The 15,696-nt window shown below is 42.6% G+C and overlaps 1 protein-coding gene across 2 annotated transcripts in view; it reads left to right on the forward strand.

Moving 5' to 3' along the window:
* Positions 1-3,689, forward strand: part of cmtm6 (CKLF-like MARVEL transmembrane domain containing 6) — a 65,706-nt gene extending 62,017 nt beyond the window's left edge. For both annotated transcript variants that reach the window (XM_039736601.1, XM_039736600.1), the window contains one exon: positions 1,129-3,689. In XM_039736601.1, the coding sequence (XP_039592535.1) occupies positions 1,129-1,290 (162 nt within the window). In that variant the 3' untranslated portion in view covers positions 1,291-3,689. The remainder of the gene's footprint in view (positions 1-1,128) is intronic.
* Positions 3,690-15,696: the final 12,007 nt, after the last annotated feature.

Below are 15,696 nucleotides of genomic sequence, written 5' to 3' on the forward strand. Positions count from 1 at the left end.
CAGAGCTTGGTCAGGAATGGTAGCAGGCAGGTGTGAGTGAGGCGAAGACTTTTGGAGGATGGCCTGGTGGATGTCAAGAAGGGCATCAGAGAAGCCAAGAAAAACCTCAGGGAGAGATTGATATTTTGGGATTGGATTGCTGGGGCCAAGTGATTTTCTCTGATGAATCCCTTTTGTTAGGGGCATCTGGTAAAGGAAAAGAAAAGGTGAGCGGTGCTACCATCAGTCGTGTGTCAGGCCAACAGTAAAGCATCCTGAGACCATTCATGTCACGTGGGGTTGCTGCTCAGCCAAGGCAGTGAGTGGGCTCACTCATAATTTGGTCTAAGAACACAGCTCTGAATAAAGAATGGGACCAAAACATCCTCTGAGAGCAACTTCTGCCAGCCATCCAAGGACAGTTTGTTGACCAACATGATGGAGCACCGGGCCATAAGGCAAAAGTGAAAACTAAGTGGCTCAGGGAACAAAACATCAACATTTTGGGGTCCAAGGCCAGGAAACTCCCCATTGAGAACTTGTGGTCAATCCTCAAGAGGTGGGGGGACAAACCAAAACCCACCAATTCTGACAAACTCCAAGTATTGATTATCCAAGAATGGGCTGCCATCAGTCAAGATTGGGCCTAGAAGTTGATGGGCAGAATGCCAGGGTGAATTGCAGAGGTCTTGAACAAGAATGAAGGGCCAACACTGCCAATATGGACTCTGCGCATAAACTTCATGTCATTGTCAATAAAAGCCTTTGAAACTTCTGACCTGCTTGTAATTCTACTTCAGTACACCAGAGAAACATCTGACACAAAGATCTAAAAACACTGAAGCAGCAGACTTTGTGAAAACCAACACTTGGATCATTCTCAGAACCTTTTGGCCATGGCTGTGCACCCTACTCCTGTGCTGTTGACCCATTGTGGATTTTTTGGGTCTCAAAATAAAGTCAGAGTGAAAGAAGCCTGGAGCGTCTGTAAAAACTACTGTAAGGAAAACGGGGTGGGCTGGCGATTATCATTTGTATGAAGTCAGACCACCTACCTCTTTGATTGTTTTAGTTAATGAAGTATAAAGCTTTGTTTTTTTTTTTTCAAAATGATTAAGTACATTTTTGTTCTATTTTTTTTCTTCTTAGGCATTTGGATTCTTATCAGCGTTTGTTTTTTTAATCGATTTTGGGCTCATTATGAGGAAAGGAAATCCACTTAAGAAAAGCCAGGAAACTCCAGATGGAACGACGAATCAAGACGGAACCGAAAAAGAGCCAATGAACACAACCGAAAATGAGAACGTCTAAGCAGGCGCAAGCGGGCTTGGTATTTCATAATGAATTCCAAAGGAAACAGTATACAGGATACAAAACATTTGTGCAGAAAGTAAACTCTGAAACAATTTATATATATATATAATATAAGATGTATGTATATAAATCAATCATGGAGAATTTGTGCCCAGCCCCGTTACATTTTAAAAAAATCGAGTTTTAATGTGAGCGACCAGCTTGTCAATAATTAGGCAGCCACTAACAAAGTCTTCTGAACAAACAGCCCATTTAGCCAAAGCTTTTAAAGACAAAATATTTCAAATTATGTTTACCAAGATTTAAGTCTGGAATTTGACACAAGTGAGCATAATTTTATTTTAAAATATACATACAAAAAAAAAAGGAATCTAGTTATACTAACATAAATGGGGTCATCCAGTTTTTAATTTGTTTGTTTGTTTGTTTGTTTGTTTTTCATGTGCTCATCTGGCATGAATGTTGTTTTTTTTTTGTAAACAATAATGTAAATCCACTTACAAATGCTGAAAATAAACTGACGGTCTACCTTTCGATTATACGTGCGGGAGAGCGGCCCACCGCAAGGCACAAATGGCCAACATAATGGCAAACAGACGCATGATCGTTGTTGCTATTCTTTGTAATTTGTGAATTTACAAAGGGCTGCCCCGTGAGCTTTATTTGACTCATGTCTTGCAAGTGGTTCCAGTTTCTCAATCTATGAATGAGTCTGTCCTTAATTACCGCGTCTTTCGATAACCATGTGATTCAATTTCCACGTCTTTCAATATCCAAATCTTTTGATAACCATGTGTTTTGATTTTCGCGTCTTTCGATAACCATGTGATTCGATTTCCGTTTCTTTCAATATCCACGACTTTCGATAACCATGTGATTCGATTTCCATGTCTTTCAATGTGCATGTCTTTTGATAACCACATCTTTTGATTTCCGCATCTTTCGATAAATATGTGTTTCAATACCCACGTCTTTCGATATCCATGTGATTCGATTTCTGTGTGTTTCAATTTCTGCTTCTTTTAATATCCATGTGTTTCAATTTCCGTGTCTCTTGATATCTGTGTCTTTCGATATCCACATTCCAGTCACGTACTGCTACCGCTTGTACCAATAAGCTTTAAAGCCGCTTGCCTTACCGGCTGTTCGGACAGTTTAGTACCAACTGAGCTCATGAATTTCGGACAAGTCTGTCGCCAGGCCAATCCTTTGAAATTTAGCAGCTGTGTGGCTGTAGACATTGCTGGTATCAAAGCCACTGGTAAAGTTTTGATTCGGTGGCGACATCAGACACTGGAACATTTTGCAGTTCTGTTTGTTTCCTTTTGTGAATAAAGCCTAAAAGGTAGTTTGGCGTAGACATCTTTTACATTTCTTTCGCCCACTGATGTAACTAATCCATTCAGCGTGTTGCTAGTTGATAGCCTCACATGTGTTAAGTGGTGGTGAAAAAATGTATTGTCAGTCTTTATTTTCTAAATGTTGTTAGGTAGACATATGCTGTAAAATTGCTAACCGCATTCCAAATACTTTTTAACAGGTAAAGTAACACTGATGATTCTGTGTAGGTTAATATTTAAGTAATATTTTAATCAAGAGTGGCATGTATTAAAATACATTTATGCAGTATAAGTTAACTATTATTTGTAAAAAAGAAAGAAAAATTAAAAAGTACGCTGTAAACTGTTGCGAGCATAGGCCTACCCAGGCCTAATGCTGCTCCAAAAAAGGCTCCATAACTGCTCACAATTTGGAAAACTGCAGGCCGTTTGCTTTAATTTATTGACTTCCTTTCTGTAGTTGTGAGTAGTGAGGGGTGACAAACAAATAATTTGCTCCTTTTGAGGGAATCTCTACAGTGAATCATATGAACCGTTTCACGCGCTCCAATGAATCGATTACATGGAGTTCAACCTGAGTGCTGTAACGCGTGCATGTCCTGCATGATGCCATCAGCGTCTTTCGTTTCACCGACGCTAGTAGATGTTGACAGCTCGTGAGCAAGAACCGCCTGAATCGGGAGCCTCGACTCGCTTCACTTAGGATTCCTTTGAGTTCAAATTGTATCGGTGAACGAACACTCGCTCATTGATGATCCTCCCATCCATCATACAAGTACAAAAGAGTAACAACACATTTAGAATGTATTGATTATTTTGTAAAATGCATTATTGGAATTGTTTTAAAATGAATATATAAATAATATTAGAACTGATATGTTTATTGTTTATGCTACTTTGTACATTTAGCAGATTAATCACAAAAAACTGAACCTTATAAAAATAGAATTCTAATTTCTAACAATTACTCGCTTTCATCTTTAGCATACTTTTCTTATGGTACACTGACTTCGCTGGGCATGTATCATTTTGTGTTTGTTTTGAGTTCGAACTGAATCATTACCCGAGAACAAGTCGCACGATTCTCTTTCATTTGATTTGTAAACAGATCATTACCCAAGAACAAGTCGCACGATTCTCTTTCATTTGATTTGTAAACAGATCATTACCCGAGAACAAGTCGCACGATTCTCTTTCATTTGATTTGTAAACAGATCATTACCCGAGAACAAGTCGCACAATTCTCTTTTCATTTGATTCATAAGCAAACCTTTACCTGGGAATGAGTCATGCAGTTTTTTTTTCGTTTGATTAGCAAACTGAATCATTACCCGACAACAAAGCTCACGATTCTCGTTCATTTGATTCGGGAACAGATCACTACCGGAGAACAAATCACACAGTTCTCGTTCATTTGATTCATGGATGAATCATCGCCCATGAACAAATCGCAGGATTCTCCTTCATTTGATTTAAGAATTAATCATTACCTGACACCAATTCGTATGTTTTTCCTTCTTTGATTCATAAATGAGTCATACAATTGTCATTCGTTTCATTTGGGATTGAGTCACATGATTCTGATTCATTTGATCCATGAAGGAATCATTACTCGAGATTGAGTCGCACGATTCTTGTTCAGCTCATTCGTGAACAGAATCATTAACCGGAGAACGAATCACCCGATACTCATTCATTTGATTCATGGACATGACATTACCCAAGAACAAGTTGCACGATTCTCCTCCATTTGAGATTGGGAATGGATCATTAGCCGAGAACGAGTCACACAATTCCCAATAAGTTGATTCGTGAGCGAATCGTTACCCAAGAACAAGTTGCACGATTCTTCATTTGATTTGAGAACAAATCATTACCTGACAACGAGTCACACATTTCTTCTTCACTTCCGATTTTGTAACAGAATGTCTTATTTTAATTATGTATCCTAAGTATGTGTTGTTTCTTATGCTTAGTGTACTGAAACAGGGCAATGTCTTATGAATTAACATCATGTTAAACACACAAGGGTCGGGCAAAAGAAGGTTTACAGTTGTCCGTATGGAAAAAGACGTGCAAGTTATGATTATTAACTCAATCGCTTTATTAACTTTATTAACTCAAAAGAATGACACAGGGCAATTAAGTGCACAAATCGCCGGCCTTCATTATTTACACATTCTCGTACGCCTACTTCCTATGCTCAAGATAAATCATAAGTAAGGATTCAAAATAAGAAGAAGACAAATAATACAAATCGATAATACAATAATTAATAATGCAAGAATGAACTCTGTAAACCTACTATTGCCCAGCCCCGTATAATTAATTATACACACACAGAGCCACTCACATACGTGTGTATATATACAAAATAATGTATGCATTATTAAATTGTGTATTTGGGATGCGATCAGAGGGGTGGATTTTACGTTTGTGCCAGCGTCTAATCCTGAAAATTAATCAAAAAGAATCGATTCCCTTAAGCGGGCAGTTCTAAAGAATCGATCCAGTGACGTGAATCGAAAATGGCCGGCCACTGCTAGTTGTGAGGGGCCGTTCTGTCGAGTCGAGCAAATTTTAACTTTCAGTCCGCTGAAGAGCCCGAGTTTTAGTTTTATTAGCAAACGCAGTCGACTGAGACAAATAGGCAGAAATGCAACAAACCGACGTTGATTTGCTTTTCCAGTCTGTTGCCTTTGTCCCGTCATCGTCTTCTGATCTGTCCAGTTGGGCGGCTTGTCTGCACAGTTGCATTATTTCCATAAGTGAGGTTATTTGATGTACATATTTATATTTTTTATTTGAAATATTCTAAGCGTTGGTGTCCAGACAGTAGGACAGACTTGTCGTTTGATTTTTTTGTTCTAATGTGATCAGATCTTTAGTTAACGGCGCAGACTCTTCACACGTGCAGCCCCTCGCTGAGCCGTAGCCTGGCGCAGATGCGTTTCGTTCTACGATGGGCCCTCCGCGTATGAAGTCGGTTCTTTGGGCTTTGAGAAGGTTCTGAATATGTGGACGAAAGAGAAATCTTGAACGTCTGGGAGAGGTGGGACACCGGCAGATGAAGGTCTCGGTCCGGGTTGGAGGCCGCTGGTGTTTGGCACATCTCTTACCGTCTATTCATGGACCCTCGGAATGGATCTAAATAATTAAAGGACCACCCTGGGACCTTTGTATGGACGGTTCTTTAGGGAAACCAAAAATGGGTCCCCTATGGTGCCTTGAGTTTAAAAAGTGCAGTCTGGCTCTGCTGTGCAGAAGTTGATTTATTGTGCTGCTGCCAATTTAAATACTGAATTTTACAAAAACTATTTCTCTGTGTATTTGCGTTAAATCAAATGGCACCGAGTGTACAGGGTGGTCCGTATCTAATTATGCAATGTTCATTACACTATAACTTATTATGTTTATTACATAGAGAATTCACAACTGAATGAAGGACAAGTGGGACATTACATGGAAAATCAGTGAATTAATTCAATTTAAGTCCATTCTCATTTATTACAAGATATTTTGATCAATTCTTTTGTCTTGCATTGTTTTCCTGCATTGCATTAAAAGTTGCATAATTAGATCTGGACCACCCTATACATTGGGAGTTAGGGGTTCAACTGCTAAAGGCTGATTTTATCCTTGTGTGTCGAGCCTAGTAAGCTGTAGCTACGCGTCAGTCCGTGTCACCTATGGGGGTCTCTCCGGCATCACCTGACGTGCACCTCCTCCAAAATGTGTGCACCCCGCGACTCTGATTGGCCTGGTCGGTAGCTACGGATTTCTAGAAAAGTGTTTCTATTCGTCATCAGGTTTCAAATTCGGCAAACGTATCAAAAAGAGGGACAAATACGTTCGCCTACAGAAGAAAATGTGTAGCAAGAGGAGCGGTGGTCCTGGTGGGCAAAGACCGCCTGCACTTCAATGGATCGCTCACTTTTCTGGTGTGGTACAAACGCCACCACCTAGCAATTGAAAAAATTATAAATCGCTTTCGATGGCGTAGCCTCCGTGCACAACTCCGGCATGGGCTCGACACAGAAGAATAAATCAGCCTTAAATCACGCCGGCTCTGATCCTGAAGTTCTCCTCTGTAGGACTTGAACTGAGTTGGCTTGATAATCAGTTCAGTGTGGACGTCTGTTTAAATACGAAATCCAGCAAACCTCGTTAAGCAAATGGGCCTTAATGGGCACACGTTTTCTTGCTCACCTTTTGCTGTTTTTTACTTATCTGTCTAAGCAAAGTCAGCAAGACCTGTTCCTGCTTTGTTACCAGTCATATTTATTATGAAATTTCTGGAAAAAAAAAACAATAAAAATGTGCCTTAGTTTACCGCAGTTTGTATTCATTTCACCCAGGGGCACAGAGCCACAGAAACACACGGTACTGTACCACCATATGCACACATATAGCAACACACACACTCACACTCACCTAAAGGATTATTAGGAACACCTGTTCAATTTCTCATGAATGCAATTATCTAATCAACCAATCACATGGCAGTTGCTTCAATGCATTTAGCGGTGTGGTCCTGGTCAAGACAATCTCCTGAACTCCAAACTGAATGTCAGAATGGCAAAGAAAGGTGATTTAAGTAATTCTGAGCGTGGCATGGTTGTTGGTGCCAGACGGGCCGGTCTGAGTATTTCACAATCTGCTCAGTTACTGGGATTTTCACGCACAACCATTTCTAGGGTTTACAAAGAATGGTGTGAAAAGGGAAAAACATCCAGTATGCGGCAGTCCTGTGGGCGAAAATGCCTTGTTGATGCTAGAGGTCAGAGGAGAATGAATGGGCCGACTGATTCAAGCTGATAGAAGAGCAACTTTGACTGAAATAACCACTCGTTACAACCGAGGTATGCAGCAAAGCATTTGTGAAGCCACAACACGCACAACCTTGAGGCGGATGGGCTACAACAGCAGAAGACCCCACCGGGTACCACTCATCTCCACTACAAATAGGAAAAAGAGGCTACAATTTGCACAAGCTCACCAAAATTGGACAGTTGAAGACTGGAAAAATGTTGCCTGGTCTGATGAGTCTCGATTTCTGTTGAGACATTCAAATGGTAGAGTCAGAATTTGGCGTAAACAGAATGAGAACATGGATCCATCATGCCTTGTTACCACTGTGCAGGCTGGTGGTGGTGGTGTAATGGTATGGGGGATGTTTTCTTGGCACACTTTAGGCCCCTTAGTGCCAATTGGGCATCGTTTTTAAATGCCACGGGCTACCTGAGCATTGTTTCTGACCATGTCCATCCCTTCATGACCACCATGTACCCATCCTCTGATGGCTACTTCCAGCAGGATAATGCACCATGTCACAAAGCTCGAATCATTTCAAATCGGTTTCTTGAACATGACAATGAGTTCACTGTACTAAAATGGCCCCCACAGTCACCAGATCTCAACCCAACAGAGCATCTTTGGGATGTGGTGGAACGGGAGTTTCGTGCCCTGGATGTGCATCCCACAAATCTCCATCAACTGCAAGATGCTATCCTATCAATATGGGCCACCATTTCTAAAGAATGCTTTCAGCACCTTGTTGAATCAATGCCACGTAGAATTAAGGCAGTTCTGAAGGCGAAAGGGGGTCAAACACCGTATTAGTATGGTGGTCCTAATAATCCTTTAGGTGAGTGTATAAGTACAACATAAACCTACAGCATGGGTCATCTGTGTGTCTGTCTGGTTACTATGTCTCTGTCATTCCAACAGGTGGTGCATAACAAACATTACCACTGCTTACATGAATTCCATACCAAATGGCATATAACAGAAACATACGCATTGCATTTGTCATTCCAGCACATTTGTAGTAATAAAATGCATTGCGTTTAATATTCCAACCGATGGTGCATCACAGACATTAACACTGCTTTTATGAATTCCATACCAAATGGTATATAACAGAGCAATATGCATTGCGTTTGTCATTCCAACTGATGGTGCATCAGAAACATTAACACTGCTTATGCAAACCCAACACTAAATGGCACAAAACAGACATTTGAATTGCATTTACCAATCCAACAGATGGCACCTAACAAACATTAATACTACTTTTATGAATTCCATACCAAATGGTATATAACAGAGCCATATGCATTGCATTTATATTCCCACAGATGGTTCATCACAAGCATTTGTAGCAATAAAGCACATTGCAATTGATATTCCAACAGATGGCGCGTCACAAACATTAACACTGCTTTTATGAATTCCATACCAAATGGTATATAACAGAGACATACAGTATGTATTGCATTTGCCATTCCAGCAGATAGTGCATCACAAATATGTTCAGTAATGCATTTTACTACGTTTGGGACATTTGTAAAGAGAAGGCTCTAGATCCCTAGGAGTCTGGGAATGCATTTCAAAGAATCTCCAAATACCTAAAATCAGCCATTCCACTGTTTGGAAGATCATTTGTAAGTGGAGACAATTTCAAACAACTGCCATCTTCTCCAATCCAGGCCATCCCAGTTGATGTCTAAGTGTCGTGAGTCTATGCAAATGAGATGGCCATGGGAGGTACGTCAGAAGGAAACTTGGGTGTCTGCAAAGAACATCAGAGCAAGACTGAAGTGTGCCTGTGAACACCAAGGTGAAGGCCAGGAGTCCTGGGACACTGTGCTCTGGACAGATGAACCAAAGCTGGAGCTGTATCCTCACACTACCAGGAGACACGGCTGATTAACACCAAAGGCAGGATTTGGCAAGAAGAACCTGATCCTGTCTGTAAAGCATGGGGTTGAAATGTTCTGGTTTGGGGCTAATTTGCTGCATCAGGACCTGGGCAGCTGACCATCATAGAATCCTCCAGGAATTCTTCATTACACCAGATGTTGGTTTTTTGAGAAGGTGGCCAGTGACGGGTGGCACAATGGTTACTGCTGCCTCCTGGCAGCTCCAGACTCCTGCCTTGGAGTCCCATTCTGCACACTTAACTGTCCAGTGTTTGCACCTTCTCCCAGTGACCTGCTGGAACTTCTGTTTGCTTTCCACATTCCAGTCATGTGACTTTAAGGTTAACTGACAAATCTCAGCAGTCCCCTCGTGACCAAGTGTGCCCTGTGTAGGGTTGGTTTCTGCCTTTTGCCCAGTCTTGCCATTTTAGTCTCTGGTCCCCACAACCCCGGACTGGATTTAGTGGGTTAGATAATGGATAGCTGGATAGTTAAAGCTGCAGCCAACTTTTGGTTAAAATCCCAGGGTGGACCCCCTCTCTGTATATGTTGGCATGACTACCACAATGGCAGCATAGTTCCATCTTTCAGTATCTATCTATTGCATATAGCGCCTTTCTCTCTCTATCTGTTGTATATATTGCCTTTAACTATTTCTCTACCTCTGTTTATTGCATGTAGTTCCTTTCATTATCCATCTATTATATATAGTGCCTTTCATGACCTATTTATCTGGCTATTGCATACAGTGCCTTTCACTACCTATTGTATTCAGCGTTTTCATTGTCTCACTATCACAAATGGAGCTTTTAAATAACTATCTAGCTATTGTATATAGTGCCTTTCACTATCTCTGTATTTATTTTATATCATGCAGTTCACTATAATTCAATCTGTTATATACAGTATAGTGCCTTCCAGTCTGTCATCATCCAACCTGCTATCCTAACACAGGGTCACAGGGGTCTGCTGAAGCCAATCCCAGCCAACATAGGGCACAAGGCAGGAACAAATCCTGGGCAGGGTGCCAGCCCACCGCAGGGCGCACACACACACACACACACACAGCACACACTAGGGACAATTTAGGAACGCCAATGCAACTAACCTGCATGACTTTGGACTGTGGGAGGAAACCCACGCAGACACGGGGAGAACATGCAAACTCCACACAGGGAGGACCTGGGAAGCAAACCCGGGTGTCCTTACCGAGAGGCAGCAGTGCTACCCACTGCGCCACCGTGCTGCCCTAGTGCCTTCCATTATGTATCTATTACATATAGTGCCTTTCATTTCTATTGCATATATTGCCTCAATCTACCTCTCTATTGCTACAGTAACTATTGCATATACTGCCTTTCACACTCTCTGTCCATCTGTTATATAGTGCCTTTCCTATCTATCTATCTCACATATAGTGCCTTTCACTAGCTATCTAGTTATCCATTACATAGTGCCTTTGCTATCTATCTATCTATCTATCTATCTGTCTGTCACATATAGTGCCTTTCACTAGTTATTTCTCTATTATATAAAGGGCCTTCCACTATTTATTGTATATACAGTATTTCCTTTAACTATCGGTCTGCCTCGTCTATTGTAAATAGTGTTTTATACTGTCTGTCTATCTGTCAGTTGTCTGTTGTATATAGTGCCTTTCACTATCTGTCTATCTGTGTAGATGATCATTCAACTCAGTCCAATTATCAGCTTATTTATTTTTGCACAGCGTCCTTCGGGGAGCGCAGGTTCAGAGCTCTGTCACAACTTCTGAGGTATACATTTTACAATTTACTAAATTGTTACCAATGAAGACAGAGGACGTGTTTAATTAACTACACAGGAAAACAAAAAAAAGCTTGAAACTAACATAAAATGAAACTAGCAACTCCTGTCCATTACATGTACACCTAAATTTGTTTAGCAGTGACAGAGAAAGCCAAGCGGCGACTCCCTTCGTCAATAAGACGCGTGCTGAGCACACGTGACCGGAGCGGCCCAATCAATAAACGCCCCACGTTGATCCCGTCGTTGAGTGTTTGAGGACATCTAGTGGAGAAGAAGGGGAAGTACATCTGAAAGGAAATGGAGAAGCAGTTCTTTATATTTCATGTCATGTAATCGAAGCGGAGATTTTGACGGTTTTTAAAACTCGTCTAAATGAATAACCAGACAGGCTGAATGGATGAATGGTCCACGTCCACCAACAACATTTCTGAGGGGTTCCCAATCCAAATTTCACAGATGAATTTACAGAGGATTCACGATTTATTCAGACCCGTTCACTTTCTGCATTTAAATGGATTCATTTGCCATTTTTGCCCAGCAGTCTACACTCAAAAAACCAAAGTGATGTCAAGGTTTGCACATTTCCCCCCGTTGCTTACCGTTTGCTTTAATTATGCTTGAGATGTGTCTTGAACTTGATTGTGGCAATTTGAATTGATCGGATATGATTTTGAAAAGTCCGTGAGTACCCGTGTAGAGAAGGTCCCACAGTTCACAATACAATACAATTTCTTTTTGAGTAGCCCAAAATCACACAAGAAGTGCCGCAATGGGCTTTAACAGGCCCTGCCTCTTGACAGACCCCCAGCCTCGACTCTCTAAGAAGACAAGGAACAACTCCCACAAAAACCCTCGTAGGGAAAAAATGGAAGAAACCTCAGGAAAGGCAGTTCAAAGAGAGACCCCCTTTTCAGGTAGGTTGGGCGTGCAGTGGGTGTCAAAAAGAAGGGGGTCAATACAACACAATACAATAAACAGAACAGAACAATGCCTGGCAAGACAAAAACCAAACCATGAAGTCGTCCAAGTAAATCCCTGTAGACCTCCATAATCAAATTATGGTGAGGCATAGATCAGAGCAAAGGGATCAAACCGTTTGTGAAGGTTTGAGTGTTTTCAGGGGCAAAGTCAGGTCAGGCTAGGGGGGCACGCACTGGTACAGCGAGTTGTCGCGCCCACCACACGACGACACAGCCAGGATCGATCTCCAGGCAAACACGCAGTCCAGTCCCACCCTCCAGAAATGACCCTCTATTTGCCACAGCCAGGCGTTATGCTGGCGTCCCCTTAGCCTGGTCCAGCCACTCGGGCCCTAAACAAATGAGAATCACCCTCGGGTAATCGCGCCACATGGCCGTAGTGCCGTAACTGACACTCCCTCACAATTGCAGGTCATGTGCTTCATTCAGGACTCCGTGAGCAACACAAAGTCAAACCAGCAGCACCCAAGGATTCTCTGAAGAGACACACATGAAGGAGTCCAGTCTTCGTCTCAGGTCAGTGGATGGCATCCATGACTCACAAACAGGGAACGCCAGGACTCTAAAGACTTGGACCTTCGTCCTTTTGCTGATATAACGAGAGCGCCGCACACAACTTTCCAGCGACCTCATGACCCCCCCATACTCTCCCAATCCATCTAATGACTTCATAGGAAGAGTCACCAGAGTATGAATGTCACTGCCGAGGTAAGTAAACCTCTCAATGATGAGGTCGACAGTCTCTCCGCAGACAGACACAATGCTGATGGCCGCGTCCAAGAGGTCATTAAAGGCCTGGATGTTGGTTTTCATCAGGACCCTCACAAGCCCAGACACTCAGACCCCTCATTCAGTCTCATGAGGCCCCCCGTCAGAGCCTCCATTGACTCCATGAAGATCACAACATCGTCAGCAAAGTCAAGATCCGTGAATCTTTCTTCACCGACAGATGCCCCCCAGCCGCTGGACCCCAAACTCTGCCCACCACCCAGTCCATGCAAGCACTGAACAGAGTAGGAGCAGAACACAGCGCTGACGGACCCCCAGAATCAACTGGGAACAACACAGAGGTCCTGCCTCCACTCTGCACAACACTCACAGTACCAGTGGACCGGCCGGCCATGATATCCAGTAAAGTATCCATGAAGTCTCAGGATGTCCCACAGGGCAGCTCGATCAACTGAGTCGAACGCTTTCCGAAAATCGACAAAGACTGCAAAGAAACTCTGCTGATATTCGTGTTTGCGCTCCATGAGAACCCTCAGTGCCAGGATGGGGTCGATGTTAGTCTTCTTAGGCGTAAAACCAGACTACTCCGGTCGCCGGTAGGTGAGCACGTGATCACAGATCCTATTAATGATGACCGTAGTGAGGACATTAGAACACTCGAGACGAGAACAGGCCATTCAGCCCAACAAACCTCGCCAGTCCTGTCCACTTATTTCTCTCTATTATAAAAAAAAAAAGACTTAGAGCCGTCTCTATGCCTCTGGATGGGACATTTAATTGTCAGCGTTCCCCACTCAAGAACGGGATGTCGATTGTACTGTTCTGTTGGCATCCCTCCGGCCTGGGTGAGTATGGATTGTCACACACGTGCGCTTGGGAGGCCGTCAAAGGAGCTTAACCGTGCATGAATGGTGAGTCGGGGTTGGCGCCTCATCTCCTTTCTCTGCAGGCCACCAGATGACAAGAAGACCGAAACCTTAACCAGCTTCCTCATTCCTCTCTAGACCACACCCTCCTCCTGACCTCACTTCCGCCACTTCCCTCCTGGACCCGCCTCTTCCTCTCCACCACCTACTGTCCTTCTGTCTCAGTCCCGTTTTTGGACACAGTCCCTTGTGACTACTCGGTTTCATCACATTATCCGGGGGTGGATTCCCCAAACCTTTTTTCCGTCTTTTGTGTTCTTGTATTTACAATATAAATAATGATGCATTATATTTTTGGGAATGGAAGTGACCTTTTAAGGCAAGTTAATTACATGTATCCCTTTCTGCACCATATTGTTCTCGTCTGATCATTTCCGCCAAAGGGATGTGTATGGCTCAGTCTGTTCTGCCTCAATGCCAGGAAACAGTCGCCCCCTGCTGGATACAGCTTTGGAACTTTGTTCTGTTAGTGTGGGTCCAAGGTTAGGTGGTATTCCTCCTGCCTCTCCTATTAATGATATTTCTGAGTGTTTTTACATCTTTAAAAGCTCGGGCCCCATATTGGGCCTGTGAAGGCCGAAGCCTGCCTGCTGAATTCTGGGTTAGGCTTTCTGTTGTTTTGATTGGCTTCTTTCCTTTCATTTTTTCTTCTTCTATCTTTCTGTAGTCTTTTCATGAAAAGCACACATTAATTATTTGTTTTTTCCTTCAAAGAATTCAAATTTACCAGTAATAATTTTTTTTGAATTTTCATTTGAAAATATTTTTTTCATGTTGCTACAGGACACCATATTTGCTTTGGAATGGACGTTGCCTTCTTGAGGGAAGAACGTTTCTCTTACTGAACACGACGTTCCCATCATCAACTGGGAGGTCGCGATTGCTGATGTCATCACCACCACGATATTTTGGTCATCACACAAGACCCCGCTCTGTCTGTGATCTGGATTCAAAGAGTGTTACATGTGGTTGTTTTTGTTCAAAGTCTTCCAGGTGACTGAATCTTTGCTCATCTGGACGTACTTTGATTTTTTGGTTAGCGGTCCTCTTTACCACAAGAACTGTGAATGCCTGGGGCGAGCCCTACTTTGAGAAACAGTCTTAAGCCTCATCCAAGTTACTACGTCTTCATTTAAAAATTGCGGACATTAGTCTCTGCTTTCGCCTTTCGCCCTCACTTCCCCAGTGTACGCGAATCCCAAAAATGGAGACTTTGTAAAAATGCCCTCCACAGACCAATCCTTCTGTAAGTGTAGTCTCAGTGTTGTGGTGTAGATGGACAAAAACAGTTTTTAGAAAATGCCAACTCTAACCACTCTCTGATTGGTTTGCACTTATCATGTAGCCCTAACCTGATTGGATCCTACTAATTACAATGTGTCATTCCCTGATTGGTCATCCTTCACAGTGGACATAGAAGACTTGCTTTCCATGCTACAAAAATGCACAAAAGGCAATCCTGGTCACTACAGTTCTGTGAAAAATCCCGGGGCTAGCAGCGTTACCAACCCTTCTGGGATTTTTCTGCTAATGCATGCGATAAACGGCTGGCAAAAACAAGGCAGTAAAAGGTACGAGTGTATAAAAGTGTTATCAGAGGGGCAGAAAGTGGGCTGCTGCAGCACCGGTAACTTGCAGTGGCATTTGCTATGACAGACAGCCGACTAACGTGACCAGTGACGATGTGCTGCTTCCCTCCTTCCTCATTCCGGGACGGGTGACTGTCTGTTAGAAACAAACCCTCTTCGATTTTCTTCACCGGCGTTTTACGACAGTTGCCCCAATACCTCTTTAATTTACAGTGTGACAAAAGCAAAACATATTTAGAGTTTAGATTTCCTCATCAACCACTAAAGATACTGGAAGATACGTATCTATGTATTGTGGCAGACAGCTGGGACACCTGCCCAGCCGGAACGCCTGGAGGATAGAAGGT

This window comes from Polypterus senegalus, chromosome 15 (assembly GCF_016835505.1).
Source record: "Polypterus senegalus isolate Bchr_013 chromosome 15, ASM1683550v1, whole genome shotgun sequence".
NCBI classification, from domain to species: domain Eukaryota; kingdom Metazoa; phylum Chordata; class Cladistia; order Polypteriformes; family Polypteridae; genus Polypterus; species Polypterus senegalus.